Source organism: Copidosoma floridanum, unplaced genomic scaffold (genome assembly GCF_036245765.1).
Source record: "Copidosoma floridanum isolate Cflo_tuat_1 unplaced genomic scaffold, Cflo_Japanese_pri ptg000012l, whole genome shotgun sequence".
Lineage (NCBI taxonomy): Eukaryota > Metazoa > Arthropoda > Insecta > Hymenoptera > Encyrtidae > Copidosoma > Copidosoma floridanum.
Genome location: NW_028321889.1, coordinates 5,486,382 through 5,503,770, shown reverse-complemented (window position 1 = coordinate 5,503,770; position 17,389 = coordinate 5,486,382). Strand labels below are relative to the sequence as shown.

Here is a 17,389-nt window from a genome sequence, read left to right as displayed (position 1 = left end):
ACTGTGCCCAAAACAAACTCTTTGCTAGTTGTTTTCTGAGCGTAAGCGACAATGCATGTTTCCAGTGTTTAAGACTGTAAAGCGAACAGTAGACGTAAGTACACGTGACACTAGACCGAGGGTCCCTCAACTCGTCGGAGGGGGTCACGAATATCTGGCCGTCTAGTTTATGTCGCATGTTTACCAATTCATAGGAGTGTGAAGATCAATGGCGCCATTTTACATTACTGCATGTTAATACAGGTGTACTAAATACTCAATAGATGAAAGACGATGGCATATCGTGATGGTGAACAAGAAAATCAAATAGGGATTAAAAATGAAAAAGTTGGTGTTTATGTGTACAGTTACGACTTGTACAAGTTGCTTTCACAAGTAACTAATTTTTATCATAATTATTGTATGATTTTATCTTGTAGTCACCATGTAATGATGGTTTTTAGAAGTTTAATCACAAAATCCGATGATTTAACTTTAACATCGAGAAAACAAAAAAAATTATTTTGAAGTAAACACCCTCTACATCATGGTGGTGAAAAATTCCGTAAAAAATTGTGATATGATTTATTCAGTTAAAACCTACCAAGAACTAAACGTACGAAACTGCAGGAAGTTAAATTAATAATTAAGTCATCCAAAACTACCAAGAAAATGTGGACTCATCGAAGCCAGGGGTGTGAGAACCCAAAAAAAAATCTAGGGCTGAAACGTCGTTATCGGTCCACTATTATCCGACGAATACGAACGAAACGATGAGTGGAGGGAGTTCTATCAGGATTTTAGTATCCACAAAGTAATTAGTAACGATCCCACGTTATTTCAGCTGCTGCGAAAGACGTGGATGGTCTCGTTTAACAATGATAACATTTAAAAAAGCTTTGTGTAATATACTCGTAACGCAATAAAGTAGAAAATGCGAAATAAAGACGATACCTTATTTCATTGCTGCTGATAAGTTTTCAGTACGAATCAAAAAAAACGTGTGGCAAAAAGTTAAATTAAAAATTTAGTATTATTAAAATGACTGGAGAAAGACCCCACGTTATTTCAGCTGCTGCAAAAGACGTGGATGGTAGGGTTTTTATCATAATCGTCATACCATTATTATCTGACGTGTTTTTAGCTGCTGCCAAGGATATCGATGGGAGGGTTTTCATCGCAAAAAGAACCAAAATGATCGATTGAATGGACCATCAAAGCAGGAGAATAAGGACTCAAGTAGAAACAATTTTACGGTTGAAACGTATTTCAGAATCAATTTTAGAAGAGTTACTAGAAGAAGTATAAATTCATCAAAATTTATCTTGTGGTGAACTCGTTTAAAATACTTACATTTAAAAAAGCTTTGTGTGATATACTCGTAACGCAATAAAGTAGAAAATGCGAAATAAAGACGATACCTTATTCCATTGCTGCTGATAAGTTTTCAGTACGAATCAAAAAAAACGTGTGGCAAGAAGTTAAATTAAAAATTTAGTATTATTAAAATGACTGGAGAAAGACCCCACGTTATTTCAGCTGCTGCCAAAGACGTGGATGGTAGGGTTTTTATCATAATCGTCATACGATTATTATCTGACGTGTTTTTAGCTGCTGCCAAGGATATCGATGGGAGGGTTTTCATTGCAAAAAGAACCAAAATGATCGATTGAATGGACCATCAAAGCAGGAGAATAAGGACTCAAGTAGAAACAATTTTACGGTTGAAACGTATTTCAGAATCAATTTTAGAAGAGTTACTAGAAGAAGTATAAATTCATCAAAATTTATCTTGTGGTGAACTCGTTTAAAATGATTACATTTAAAAAAGCTTTGTGTTATATACTCGTAACGCAATAAAGTAGAAAAAGCGAAATGAAGACGATAACTTATTCCTTTGCTGCGCATAAGTATTCAGTACGAATCAAAAAAAACGTGTGGCAAGAAGTTAAATTAAAAATTTAGTATTATTAAAATGACTGGAGAAAGACCCCACGTCATTTCAGCTGCTGCCAAAGACGTGAATGGTAGGGTTTTTATCATAATCGTCATACCATTATTATCTGACGTGTTTTTAGCTGCTGCCAAGGATATCGATGGGAGGGTTTTCATCGCAAAAAGAACCAAAATGATCGATTGAATGGACCATCAAAGCAGGAGAATAAGGACTCAAGTAGAAACAATTTTACGGTTGAAACGTATTTCAGAATCAATTTTAGAAGAGTTACTAGAAGAAGTATAAATTCATCAAAATTTATCTTGTGGTGAACTCGTTTAAAATGATTACATTTAAAAAAGCTTTGTGTTATATACTCGTAACGCAATAAAGTAGAAAAAGCGAAATGAAGACGATAACTTATTCCTTTGCTGCGCATAAGTATTCAGTACGAATCAAAAAAAACGTGTGGCAAGAAGTTAAATTAAAAATTTAGTATTATTAAAATGACTGGAGAAAGACCCCACGTTATTTCAGCTGCTGCCAAAGACGTGGATGGTAGGGTTTTTATCATAATCGTCATACGATTATTATCTGACGTGTTTTTAGCTGCTGCCAAGGATATCGATGGGAGGGTTTTCATTGCAAAAAGAACCAAAATGATCGATTGAATGGACCATCAAAGCAGGAGAATAAGGACTCAAGTAGAAACAATTTTACGGTTGAAACGTATTTCAGAATCAATTTTAGAAGAGTTACTAGAAGAAGTATAAATTCATCAAAATTTATCTTGTGGTGAACTCGTTTAAAATGATTACATTTAAAAAAGCTTTGTGTTATATACTCGTAACGCAATAAAGTAGAAAAAGCGAAATGAAGACGATAACTTATTCCTTTGCTGCGCATAAGTATTCAGTACGAATCAAAAAAAACGTGTGGCAAGAAGTTAAATTAAAAATTTAGTATTATTAAAATGACTGGAGAAAGACCCCACGTTATTTCAGCTGCTGCCAAAGACGTGGATGGTAGGGTTTTTATCATAATCGTCATACGATTATTATCTGACGTGTTTTTAGCTGCTGCCAAGGATATCGATGGGAGGGTTTTCATTGCAAAAAAAACCAAAATGATCGATTGAATGGACCATCAAAGCAGGAGAATAAGGACTCAAGTAGAAACAATTTTACGGTTGAAACGTATTTCAGAATCAATTTTAGAAGAGTTACTAGAAGAAGTATAAATTCATCAAAATTTATCTTGTGGTGAACTCGTTTAAAATGATTACATTTAAAAAAGCTTTGTGTTATATACTCGTAACGCAATAAAGTAGAAAAAGCGAAATGAAGACGATAACTTATTCCTTTGCTGCGCATAAGTATTCAGTACGAATCAAAAAAAACGTGTGGCAAGAAGTTAAATTAAAAATTTAGTATTATTAAAATGACTGGAGAAAGACCCCACGTCATTTCAGCTGCTGCCAAAGACGTGAATGGTAGGGTTTTTATCATAATCGTCATACCATTATTATCTGACGTGTTTTTAGCTGCTGCCAAGGATATCGATGGGAGGGTTTTCATCGCAAAAAGAACCAAAATGATCGATTGAATGGACCATCAAAGCAGGAGAATAAGGACTCAAGTAGAAACAATTTTACGGTTGAAACGTATTTCAGAATCAATTTTAGAAGAGTTACTAGAAGAAGTATAAATTCATCAAAATTTATCTTGTGGTGAACTCGTTTAAAATGATTACATTTAAAAAAGCTTTGTGTTATATACTCGTAACGCAATAAAGTAGAAAAAGCGAAATGAAGACGATAACTTATTCCTTTGCTGCGCATAAGTATTCAGTACGAATCAAAAAAAACGTGTGGCAAGAAGTTAAATTAAAAATTTAGTATTATTAAAATGACTGGAGAAAGACCCCACGTTATTTCAGCTGCTGCCAAAGACGTGGATGGTAGGGTTTTTATCATAATCGTCATACGATTATTATCTGACGTGTTTTTAGCTGCTGCCAAGGATATCGATGGGAGGGTTTTCATTGCAAAAAGAACCAAAATGATCGATTGAATGGACCATCAAAGCAGGAGAATAAGGACTCAAGTAGAAACAATTTTACGGTTGAAACGTATTTCAGAATCAATTTTAGAAGAGTTACTAGAAGAAGTATAAATTCATCAAAATTTATCTTGTGGTGAACTCGTTTAGAATGATTACATTTAAAAAAGCTTTGTGTTATATACTCGTAACGCAATAAAGTAGAAAAAGCGAAATGAAGACGATAACTTATTCCTTTGCTGCTCATAAGTTTTCAGTACGAATCAAAAAAAACGTGTGGCAAGAAGTTAAATTAAAAATTTAGTATTATTAAAATGACTGCAGAAAGACCCCACGTTATTTCAGCTGTTGCTAAAGACGTGGATGGTAGGGTTTTTTTGAGTATTTAGTGAAAACCTATCGAGACCTGTACGAACGAATCGACGAGTGACAATAAGTTAAATTAAAAATTTAGGACTAGTTAAGTGACTGAGTAATGATTACACACAAGTACAGCTGCATGTTGAAGTAGTGGAAAAGCACATGGAGGATTCTTTGATCTGTGAGAGTAAGTACTGGCGATGCGTTCCCACTGGAGCGGACTGAAGGATCTAGCAAAGTTCGCAGTCGGTGGTGCGAAAATAGGTTGCGTTGTCGCTCCACAGAAACTTGCAAACAGAATAAACTAAGAATCATTAATTTTTTTGTATGGAGGCCCCGCAGTTATGAGTAAAAACCAGTTTTTGTGAAAAACAAATTTTTTTTTTTTTAGTTTTTGCATTGCAAATATTTTTTTGTTTTGAAAAAAATTTACAACTTTACAATTTTTCATTAAAATTTTGTTTATCCACATAAAACGTTTCGTATGCATTTAAACCCGCAGTCATTCGGTACTTTACCCCAAGGTTTGAGTTCTCATACCCTATCGTCAGTACATACTCAGTTTTCTCTGTAATAATTAACTAACGAGATAGTAGTAGATCACTCGGGAGTTTTAGTTTGATTCGGAATGGTTAATAACAGTAATCCACGTAGTGGTTTAATAATTACGTTGTTTGATACCACCTCGTGTTAAAATGCAATAACTGTAATCCCAAAAATAACATTTTTTTTACCATTGTTTGGATAATTATTTTCGACGATACACTTCAAAAAGACGATGATGTCGTTGATGTCACTGTATCGACTATTGCAAGACGTGGCGATGTACCTCTGTTGATGACGTGGAATCTTTGGATATGCATTTCCACAGCTATGAAAAAAACGATGTGTTAAAAATTTTGCACACGTATTACGCATCGAGAATTTCGCAGTTTACATAATTTTGGCATGTATCCCCAATATTTAAGGAAAATTGAACATAAATGAATGTCATTAGTCGTTAAAAGCAAGAATAATATGTAATAATACTTGAATTGCCTTATGTAATGAAAAAAAGCGAAGAGGAGATGAGGCTTGTACTAAAATTTGGGTTACCATTTGTAATAAATAACAGTAAGATTTGTTCTGGCCCCGAGAAAGAAAAAAAAAAAAAAGTAATAAAGTAACATTTCCATGGTGGAGATCAATTGTTATTTATTGTAAGTATGATTAAGTTATGAAAACTTTTTGAATAACGTACCTTCTCGAAGACAATAATTTTGACTCCATTCGTCACGAGCAAAAGACGGTCCTACATTCTACTATATGAATACGTGGTCGACTGAAATACGTTTGTGAAAGCGTCCGATTGATATGAAAAGCCACGTAGTCTTTCGTCAGTAGCCCACCTCGATCCACTTAGCGGTATTTTTTAAATTCGCTACTGTCGTTGGAATCATCGATATGTTTTAGTTGACTAATGAGATACGTAATAAAATACTTATATTTTATTAAAATAAATATTCATAAAAGTGCTTACACAATTATGATTAGTTATGTGCTTCGTAGAAAATTTTAACGAAACTGTAAAAAGTCCGCAGTATATATGTGTAAGAAGAATTTTACAAAGCCTCTCAAATTTATGTACGAGCATGAGAATGCAAAGTAACACATCTTATGATTTTCACATGTCTCGGTTTTTAGAGTGTCAGTTTGGACCTGCATACGCAAATTCTTACATTTAAGAGAATCGATGCAGAAAATTGTGGGAAACTGATATAGGAAAGACCGCTTATTGTAGGTAATAAATAATTATTTATTGTGAGTGTGCGGAAGGATCTGTACTGAGTTTAAAAAAATTTGATGAACCAAAAAGAATTCGAAAAGTAATTTTTATACATTTACTTTCATAAAGGTACACACATATAAAATTTAATACCTTAGCGGGTAAATTATGGCAAGTAGATGGTTAAAAAAAATTACAATCATTTTAAAAGTTACCGTAAGCAACACTTGAATGAAATATCGTTGTCGCAACTGAAAAAAAACTACCATAGTTTTAAGCTTCAATACGAAAATTCCGCTTCGGGTGATAACGCAATATGTAGTAGCGATGTTGTTCGATGTTGTAAAAAAAACTACTAAATTCACCACTTCTCCAGTTATCATTTCATTCGCGTCTCTGAGCCATGGGGCATATATTATTCTGTTTTGTTCTTAACGAGAAAATTACCGGAGAATACACTCAAAATGGAATATCTTGATTATTGACTGAAAAGGTATCGTACGTCCAAGCATCGAGTTTTAGAAAAAATCGAGTATAATCGATTTTAACAGGAGTTGACTTGAACTATCATAATCCACTGCTTGGCGGTCTTGACACGTCACACTACGCCTACAGCCTTCTATTTGGCAAGTACTGGAACATCACCTCTTGGGTGATTATTTTAAGTATAAGTTTCAAAAGGATTCATAGTGTACATATAATATAGTGATTGTTGCGACATGACTTCAGGTACACATATTATACATCTTATCAAATTGTGAGTTTAAAGTGTATAAAAGCTTATCGCGTTAAATAAATCAATCAAATCTTACAAAAGGACTTTTACATTGTTTGGTGATACATATAGATGCTGATTTGGCAAAGATATAAGCCTACACGTGGCAACTTTACAAGCCCATATTAACCAAGATGTATGGATGTACAGAAAAAGCATGGCGCATAGAGTGGCCGCGTGTAGGCTTCGCCCACTGATTAAAATGACGTGTTGTTTTAAAACTAAAATCTTAAAAATTATTTATTAACTTCAATGTTGCATCATCAACAACGATTATCTTGAACATGAACACCATCTTCTGTGACAAAATTCCTTTTACTAACATAGTCAAATTTTACGAATTACTTTGTTATATCGTTGGCAAAAAAAAATAAAACTATTTTTCGAAGCACATGCATAGGTAAGAAGGCTATTTTTCAAATGATTAAGCAGATAGGTTACTTTTCAAATTAAAATGCAAGAAGGTTACTTTTCAATAATAATATTTTTTCTTGATACTTTGAGTTGGTTACACTGGGTAATGCAACATGTACTAATAAATGTAATGAAAAAATTCTTGCACTCATAATAACTATAATTTTTGTAAAAACGTCCGTTACTCAAGGCACCATACCAGTTTTAAATAAATAATGTTTATTCTCAAAAATAAATAAATAAATTTAACTGCTTCAAAACTACTAGGTGATGTCAGAATCATAATAAAAAAACCGATTTGTAATCAACCCTTTTTATGGTGAAAAGGACGGTATTTCGTGTACTGTATTTAATATGTGCGACTTGAGCTACTCAAAACAATAGCATATTCATTATTAATGGTTTGATATCATTGAAATTGTCTAATTATACCACACAGGGCCTACAAAAATTAGTATCTATTCTGTAAAACTAATATTTTTAATCTTAAAATTTTCGAAAACTTTAAATCGCTATGTCTCCTTTAATAATACAGACATCGCAAAAGGAACGATATTTCGTGATCAGTAAAATATAAAAAAATTTATTTGTAATCTGCATGGCTTTGGCCACTTGAAACAATGAGATTCTTTATTCGAAGACTCTAATATCATACAAATTAGTTTATTATACCACAAAGAGACCGAAAAAAGTACAATCACTGATTATACTCAAGATATTGTGTAGTTGTTTTATAGCATGGTCTTCGTTTACTTTTTACATTTAATTTTGCTGAATTAAGATAATTAAAAGTAAGATATTTGGAAGTCGCGATGCAAAACATTTTGAATATTTACAACATGTACGAATTTCAAATTAGAAAAATTCTAGAAATTAAAAAAAAATGTGCTATTCTTCTATATCTTGCACAGTACAAATAAATAAGGAGTAAACAGGAGCCATGTATTTGGAGCGTACCAACATTTAACACTTTTCTATATCCAGAAATCTAACCGAAAAATAAAGTGTTTTTGAATAAATTTTTATTTATTGTAATGAATTGAATTTTAAACAATCATACCATTTATTATTTATAAGTATAATCAGTGTAATAACCTCAAAATAAGAAGGAAAAAATAATAAATTTCCGAAAAGTAACTTTTATGCGCTTTAATTCGAAAAGTAATCTTCTTCCCGAATAATTGGAAAAGTAAGCTTTTTGCTTAATCATTTGAAATGTAGCCTATTATAGTCTTTTTCAATTTCTAGAATATTGTTTTTTTATTCATAAATGATTTAATGATAATGATAGTTCCAATTATTATCGCTGAATAAATGCAACTTTTTACTGTTTACGTTTCCATTTGTTTACGGTTAAACGACTCGTACTTAGAAACAAAAACTAAAATTGATTGTGCTCTAAGACTGAGAAACTTCAGCTGTCTCTTGGACCCTAAATTTTTTTCACCGTTTACTACACGGACTCTTGTGGTGCTAATTTTCGCACTGCAACCTGTATATACTTGCCGTACCACAGCCAGCGAAAGGAGCACATAATCGTATAGGTAACCGAGAAGGAGAGTACGGCATTATTTCCTGCGTGCTCACACCTAGAAAAGGTGCCATACTTCTCTTTCTCGGAGAGAAACATTCTATTGCTCTCGAAATGATTAGAACTCGAAGAAGTTTCTTTATTGCAATTAAGAAGGCTCTTTGTGACGCTACGTTAGATTTCTATACACATAAATGTGTTTGATGAACGTGTAGAATCACATCACTCTGATAAACTATCAATTAAAACGTTATCGGTCCACTATTATTTGAAAAATACGAACATAACGATGCGTGGAGGGGAGTTGTATCAGAAATTTAGTATTATTAAAATGACTGGGGAAAGACCCCACGTTATTTCAGCTGCTGCCAAAGACGTGGATGGTAGGGTTTTCATCATAAAAACCTACCAAAGTGCTGAACCATCCAAGCAGGGGTCTAAGGGTCCCAATAACTCCGATTCGACCGCTGAAACATCGAGAGATCGACATTCAACCTCCCAAGGTAAAAAAACATTTTTATAATCATAATTTATATCCTTTTTTTTGATGAAAATATTTTTAGATTGGTTATCACTGCATGTACGCCTTGAATAAACTAAGTTTTACAAAGCTATGAACTAAATTTTATTAATTGTGTTGTTGTAGGTGGGGCCTCATCCTCCAGGCAGTTGGCTTCCGGATGAACCTGAAATTGGCGGCAGGTGGCTTAACAAAGTAACGAATATGAAGAACAGCCGCAACTCAGAACAATTATTAACAATATAAAATAAGTATTTAAACTTTACTTGATGCCAGTATATGGCAAATAAAAAAGTTGTAAACAAATTGAACAAAATAAAAATATCATGTTTACCTCCAAATCCGCACAGTTTACAAATGTTTCTAACACAAGACTTCACCTGAGAAATCACACATAGAATTTTTCCGAGGTAAAAAATGCATGTTTCTATTTATTGTGAAAATTTTATCAATAGAACCTCATTGGCAACATACATTCAAGTAAGCCAACCTTCTTGGTTCCGCATATCGTGTTCAGGGCGGAATGCAAGTGTAGTTGTAAGTACAACACAAAAAGGGGGTTCAACCGAAATAGCGCGTGATATGGAAGAGAGAGATAAAGGCGTCAATAGCTTTGCAAAAATTACCGCGGTGCGCAGCACAGAGCGCGCACCAAAAATAAAAAGGAGAGCTACCAATGCTACCATCACCTGTATAGAGAATAGAGACACCCAAATCGCGGTGGCGCGCCGATCGACGCGGGCGGCTTTTGTTTTTTGCTCGCAGCATTTACAACCGTCAGCGACCCGCGCGACTGCACCCAGCCCCGCTGACCGGACCAGTGTGTATTGTCGTGAAAAATCATGTACGCCCAAGAAGAAGGTAAGTCCAGCCGTGAGGTATTTTTAATCCGATCCCACTCTCACCCCCAATGTCACTGCCAAGTGCGCGCGTGCGGGCACTCTCTCTCTCTCTTTAAACTTAAAAGTATTCCCCGACTTTGCTCAAATTGAATTACTTTTATACTTACACCACCTTTTGACTCGCTCGTTTGTTTTAATGCCACTCTCTCGCGTGTAAAAAAAAAAAAAAAAAAAAAACACTTACACGTGCAGTGAACGGCGATCGGGGAGAAAACAAACGAGCGCCGATCCACCGCAGCGCGTACAGTGGCTTTTGCGAAAACCTTGAAAATTTTGGCGCATTTTCGTTGCGTGCCAAAATCGTAACGCGGACGAATGTTTTTTTTTCCCCAACGGTTATAATTATACATGTAAATCAAAAAATGGGTAAAACGATCGACGCGCGAAGCAGATTCATGCGAGGACGAGGCGGCCGGGGAGGAAATATCGTCCAAGATATGGCAGGAGGCCTGCTGGATCGTGATAAACGCGTACTTTGACGAGAAGGGCCTGGTGCGCCAGCAGCTCGACAGTTTCGACGAGTTCGTCGAGATGACGGTGCAGCGGATAGTCGAGGAGTCGCCGGCCCTGGACATACGGGCCGAGGCTCAGCACCGCACCGGCGAGGTCGAGACCCCGACGAGGCACGTCGTCAAGTTCGAGCAGATATACCTCTCCAAGCCGGTAAACAAATCACTATTTTGCCCTCGATCGCGTGACTAACGAATTTCAAATAAAAAACAATAAAGACATTTTGGGAACGGGACGGCGCACCCTCGGCCATGATGCCCAACGAGGCGAGGCTGAGGAACTTGACGTACTCGGCGCCCCTGTACGTCGACGTCACCAAGACCGTGATCAAGGACGGCGAGGAGCCCACGGGTACGTACGCGCGTCCCATATATGGTACAACAAATATACCGAGAGTCACGTTTTATTTGTTGGCGCGTTGCAGAGACGCAGCATCAAAAGACGTTCATTGGCAAGATCCCAATAATGCTAAGGTCGAAGTATTGCCTTCTCTCCTGTCTGTCGGACCGCGACTTGACGGAGCTGAACGAGTGCCCCCTCGATCCGGGCGGCTACTTCATCATCAACGGCTCGGAAAAGGTTTGGTTGGCCGTTGTTGCCGTCGATTGCCGATTTTTCGAGTCTTTCTGCATTTTTTTAAGGTGCTGATAGCCCAGGAGAAAATGGCCACGAATACGGTCTACGTGTTCGCGATGAAGGACAGCAAGTACGCCTTCAAGGCGGAAATCCGATCGTGCTTGGAGCACAGCTCGCGCCCGGTGTCGTCTTTATACGTCAACATGATGTCCAAAAGCGGCTCGGTAAGTGGTTCGCGTTACACTGCCATTGTTCCCCCGTTGTATCGATTGCAACGCGATCGATGTTTTGTTATGGTCTCTTTGAACTTTGGTCATCAGGTGATAAAAAAAACGGCTATCGGCCAGCGAATCGTCGCGATCCTGCCCTACGTGAAACAAGAGATACCGATCATGGTGGTGTTCCGCGCCCTGGGCTTCGTGGCCGATCGCGACATACTGGAGCACATCGTCGCCGACTTCAACGATCCCGAGATGATGGAAATGGTGAAACCCTCGCTGGACGAGGCGTTCGTCATCCAGGAGCAAAACGTCGCGCTGAACTTTATCGGCAGCAGAGGCGCCAGGCCCGGCGTCACCAAGGACCGACGAATCAAGTACGCCCGGGAGATACTGCAGAAGGAGACGCTGCCCCACGTCGGCATAAGCGACTTTTGCGAGACGAAAAAGGCGTATTTTCTCGGTTACATCGTGCACAGGCTGCTCTCGGCCGCCCTGGGCCGCAGGGAGCTCGACGATCGGGATCACTACGGCAACAAGCGCCTCGACCTCGCGGGCCCTTTGCTCGCGTTCCTCTTCCGAGGGCTGTTCAAGACGCTCTCGAAGGAGGTGTGCCTGTACGGGCAAAAGTTCGTCGACCGGGGCAAGGACTTTAGCCTGGAGCTGGCGATCAAGACGAAAATCGTGACGGACGGCCTGAGGTACTCCCTGGCCACGGGCAACTGGGGCGACCAGAAGAAGGCCCACCAGGCCCGAGCCGGCGTTAGCCAGGTGCTCAACAGGTTTGTAGATCCATCGTACCGAGAGGGGAGATCGCGTAAACAGAGCCGACTCGTTCGTTAGGCTGACCTTCGCCTCGACGTTGTCCCACCTGCGCCGGGTGAACTCGCCGATCGGCCGAGACGGGAAAATCGCCCGGCCGCGTCAGCTGCACAACACCCTGTGGGGCTACCTCTGCCCGGCTGAGACCCCCGAGGGCCACGCCGTCGGTCTGGTGAAGAACTTGGCCCTCATGTCGTACATAAGCGTTGGCTCGCAGCCGTCGCCGATACTCGAGTTCTTGGAGGAGTGGTCCATGGAGAATCTCGAGGAGATCGCCCCGAGCGCCATCGCCGACGCGACAAAGATCTTCGTCAACGGCTGCTGGGTTGGGATTCATCGGGATCCCGACCAGCTGATGTCCACCCTCAGGTAGGCAAAAGTGTAGTTTTGTTGCTTCGCGATGGTGATTCATCCAGGATTGTTTTACATTGCAAGGAAGTTGAGGAGACAGATGGACATTATCGTGTCGGAGGTGTCGATGGTGCGCGACATCAGGGACAGGGAAATTCGTATCTACACGGATGCCGGGCGGATCAGTAGGCCGCTGCTGATCGTGGAAAATCAGCAGTTGCTCTTGAAGAAGAGCCACATAGACATGCTCAAGGGAAAGGATGGCGACAACGCTGGGTACGAGACAAAAATATTATTTATAATTAAATATTATTATTATTATTATTATTATTATTGTTATTATTTTCTAGGTGGCAAGTACTGGTAGAAAGTGGTGTGGTGGAGTACATAGACACGCTCGAGGAGGAGACAACGATGGTGGCCATGTCACCCGAGGATCTGCGCCAGGACAAGGACCAAGCGTACTGCTTGACCTACACCCACTGCGAGATCCACCCGGCCATGATTCTCGGCGTTTGCGCCTCCATCATACCGTTCCCCGACCACAACCAGAGCCCCCGAAACACCTACCAGGTGAAAAGTTTTTTCTCAGTTAAAAAAAGAAACTATATGGTTGTATGATATTATCACAGAGCGCCATGGGCAAACAAGCGATGGGCGTTTACATCACCAACTACCACGTGCGAATGGACACTCTCGCCCACGTACTGTATTACCCTCACAAGCCACTCGTCACGACCAGGTCCATGGAATACCTGAGATTTCGTGAACTGCCGGCCGGCATAAACAGCATCGTCGCCATCCTCTGCTACACCGGCTACAACCAAGAGGACAGCGTGATTCTGAACACAGGTGCCGTGGAGCGCGGCTTCTTCCGCTCGGTGTTTTACAGGTGGATCATTGTACTTTTTTTACCCCCCCCCCCATTCCTTCATTGTTTAATCGTGATGTGTATCCGCGATAGGTCGTACAGGGACTCGGAAACCAAGAGATTGGGCGACGTGGAGGAGCAATTTGAGAAACCAAACAGACTGACGTGCCAGGGCATGAGAAACGCGGTTTACGAGAAACTCGACGACGACGGGATCATTGCTCCCGGCATCAGGGTATCGGGTGACGATGTCATCATTGGCAAAACAATGGCCTTGGCCGATAAAGAGGACGACGTGGGTGTAATCCTACACGCGTGTATTAAGATCCAACGAAAAATATTTAACGAGAGTACACGAGTTTTGTCATTGATTTGCAGCTGGAAAGTACTACGAAGCGATACACGAAGCGAGACGCCTCGACGTTCCTGCGTAGCAGCGAGTCCGGCATCGTGGACCAGGTCATGCTGACCCTGAACAGCGAGGGCTACAAATTTTGCAAGATACGCGTGCGCAGTGTGCGTATACCGCAGATCGGTGACAAGTTTGCGTCGCGCCACGGTCAAAAGGGCACCTGTGGCATGCTGTACCGACAGGAGGACATGCCGTTCACCTGCGAGGGTATCACCCCGGACATCATCATCAATCCCCACGCCATTCCGTCCCGCATGACGATTGGCCACTTGATCGAGTGCATCCAAGGCAAAGTGTCGTCAAACAAGGGAGAAATCGGTGACGCCACGCCGTTCAACGACGCCGTCAACGTGCAGAAGATCTCGACCCTGTTGATGGAGTACGGTTACCAGTTGAGAGGCAACGAGGTCATGTACAACGGGCACACGGGTCGCAAGATCAATGCCCAGGTCTTCCTCGGTCCTACTTATTACCAGCGTCTCAAGCACATGGTGGACGACAAGATCCACAGCAGAGCCAGAGGACCCGTGCAGATTCTGGTGAGACAGCCTATGGAGGGTAGAGCAAGGTTGGTACAACGACGACTTGTGTTCGATTTGTTATACATGGATGCAAATATTCTTTTTGTTTTCTCACACGATTCCGCGTCCGTCGCGTTGTTGCAGAGACGGGGGTTTGCGCTTCGGAGAGATGGAGCGCGATTGTCAAATCAGCCACGGGGCCGCGCAATTTTTGCGCGAACGGCTGTTCGAGGTGTCGGATCCCTACAGGATTCACGTGTGCAACCTGTGCGGCCTCATAGCCATTGCCAATCTGCGAAACCACACGTTTGAATGCAAAGGCTGTAAGAACAAGACACAAATATCCCAAGTTCGGCTGCCCTATGCCGCCAAACTGCTGTTTCAAGAACTCATGGCTATGAACATAGCGCCGCGTCTGATGGTCGTTTGAGAGCTATTGTGGTCTGTTTTTTATTTCATTATTTCTAAGAGTATCGTGTATCCTTTCTGTTACGTTTTTTCTGGAGTTTATAAGTATTACTACTGTTACCGCGTTAGTTATAAATATTTTTTCTACACTAGAATGATGAAATGAAATTTAATTGTACTACTTGCCAGTCTGTTTCGTTAGAGTGCATTTTTAATATAAATAAATCCATGTATGTATATATATATCTATATTTATATTCAACAACGTCAAATGAAAGTATATTTACAAAATAAAAGTATTAAAAATCAATCAAGAGTCATTATTTTCCAACGGCCTTATAAAACTCACGTCTAGCATACAAAACTTTGCACGACACACGGGACACGTGCACTTGGAAGACATCCAAGTTTCTGGCGCCATTTCGTCTTGCCTGGAAGCAAACCTGTTTAAAACACAATTGGTATTAGATGAGAATTCGTTGGCCTGGCATAATCTTTTGTTGATATGCTCACCATTTTGCCATACAGTCTATACACCACATGGGTCGACAATAACAGTTAACACAGGCATCAGGTGATGTGGACTCGTTACAGAGTTTGTTGAGTTTCACATTTGACGTAACTTGCATACATCCAACGCACTGTTCCAACTCCTGAGCAGTTTCAAACTCTCGATTTTTACCTACTTGATCCTTAAATGTATCTATAAATCTATCCAATAAAGTTCGATGAAAGACGACACTGTCCAAAACCACGATTGGTCGCGTCACTCTATCTTGCAAGTCCTTGAAATCCAATGCATTCAATCTAATGTCAAAAGACCTAGCACCAGGTCTTGTAGGAGTTACCTGATATCAACAAATTCATTATTAAAAATCTATGGAGCAAGATTTTTTTGAAATTAAAGAAAAAAAAGTCAAGCATACCTCTATGTTAACATATTGCACTCCTCCCCGTCTGTCTGGTGATAGAGCATGAGTGTCACTTTTATTTACTATCAGAGCTGTATCGCTTTGGTGCGCAAAGTAGCACTTGTACGAAGTCACTTTAATTATCCAGTTATCGGTGGCTACAATCTTTGTTATGCTATTCGTATCTATGGTAATCTTGTCTATCCTTTAAATAATATAATATAAATTATGTTTGATTTGTTCATCGTATACAATTTCATGGATGCCAGCATCTTACCGACCTCCTGAACTCTATATTTATATCCGAAGCAACAGACAACCACGATGAATTGTTATTGCAATAAACTGCCAAACTTTCAGCTATGGGATGAGTTGACCAGTTGTTTTTCGACCACTGCAATACTTTGAACAAAGCATATATTGGCCCAATAAGAGCACAAGCAGAAAGCACCAGCCAACATGGATTTGCATGGCCTAGTACAATCTCAGCAGCACCAATGTGCCCCGTCAAAATCAATCCCAACACGTATCCTACACAAATAACGTGGATTTTTATTTTATGCCTAACAGCCATGTAAACTACAATTTATTCACGCAATGTTTTGTAATAAAAAAAAAATCGCCAATCAACAGCGTAAAAACATAAATAAAGATAAACTCACCGAACGGTAGAAGCGAGTGGACCAGCAGAGTGGCGATGCTGCGCTTGATGTGGTACTGTATGAAACGTTCATTCTCGCTGCCGAGAAAATCAGAAAACAAGTGTTTGATCGTCAGACCAGCAGATATGAACTCGGTGGGCGGACAAATGATGCAGCTCGAGAACAAAAAGTACGTCAACGAGTAGAAAAAAAAGGAGGACGACGACATCATCGTGTAGCACAGTAGGTCTCTCGTATCGTCTTCAGAATCAAAACAAACACCGCGAACTTGTGGTAACTTAATTTTTAATAAATGCCGAGGCTGGTAAAGCGCAAAAGTTTATGTATTTCGATGGGATACGTCATAGTATCCGCGTACGAACTGTCGACGCGACATCCATGTTTTGACATCACAGGGTAAATATAATATACATGTCGCATACGTGTACGAATCACACACAGCCATCGAGAGCAGACGATATTCAACGCATTTCGGAGCAGCGCTCGAAGAGGAGGGTTTTATTTGAAACTTTTCCCTGATATAATCGTAAAATAAAAATACACATATTTACTTTAATCATCGAATTCTGATTTCTACCTGCGTGTGTTAACTAGTGAAAGGGCTAATAATACAGTATTATTCCAGTGGTTTTTTTTTCTTTTTTTCTTTTTTTTTTTTTTCTAAAGCACATCCAACTGCAACATGACTACGAGACACGTAACAATGACCATCCAAATCTGGACATGAAAAAAAAGAATAAATTATTATTATGCATAAAAACGTATTCAAGTACTTCGCGTTATTTTTTTCAATTGAACGTGTTGTATTTGTAACGAAAAATAAATACATCATAGTACAAAATACACATTTTTTCTGCAAAAATAATATAATATTCTTTGAAAAAG

General features: G+C 39.5%; 2 protein-coding genes and 1 long non-coding RNA gene across 4 annotated transcripts; 2 read left to right on the top strand and 1 right to left on the bottom strand.

The window, feature by feature from the left end:
- Positions 1–6,718: 6,718 nt before the first annotated feature.
- Positions 6,719–9,645, top strand: LOC149375120 (uncharacterized). Of its 2 annotated transcripts, none has more exons than XR_016292920.1 (3): positions 6,719–6,829; positions 9,183–9,323; positions 9,467–9,645. It is a non-coding gene; the product is annotated as an uncharacterized LOC149375120 (long non-coding RNA). The 2 variants fall into 2 exon arrangements; XR_016292921.1 differs by having other exon boundaries at positions 9,166–9,323.
- Positions 9,646–10,182: 537 nt separating this feature from the next.
- Positions 10,183–15,219, top strand: RpII140 (RNA polymerase II subunit RpII140). Its single transcript, XM_089590174.1, has 13 exons — positions 10,183–10,201; positions 10,634–10,905; positions 10,971–11,103; positions 11,177–11,331; positions 11,394–11,552; positions 11,649–12,328; positions 12,390–12,737; positions 12,804–12,995; positions 13,070–13,292; positions 13,352–13,611; positions 13,684–13,885; positions 13,969–14,570; positions 14,668–15,219. Exons 1-13 carry the CDS (start codon positions 10,183–10,185, stop codon positions 14,951–14,953), a joined length of 3,531 nt encoding a protein of 1,176 aa, XP_089446300.1. The 3' UTR covers positions 14,954–15,219.
- LOC106637337 (E3 ubiquitin-protein ligase TM129) lies at positions 15,167–16,886 on the bottom strand. Its single transcript, XM_014350084.2, has 5 exons — positions 16,505–16,886; positions 16,124–16,373; positions 15,858–16,047; positions 15,445–15,779; positions 15,167–15,374 (listed from the first exon to the last, which is right to left on the bottom strand). Exons 1-5 carry the CDS (start codon positions 16,713–16,715, stop codon positions 15,242–15,244), a joined length of 1,119 nt encoding a protein of 372 aa, XP_014205570.2. The 5' UTR covers positions 16,716–16,886; the 3' UTR covers positions 15,167–15,241.
- Between the last annotated feature and the right edge of the window lie 503 nt (positions 16,887–17,389).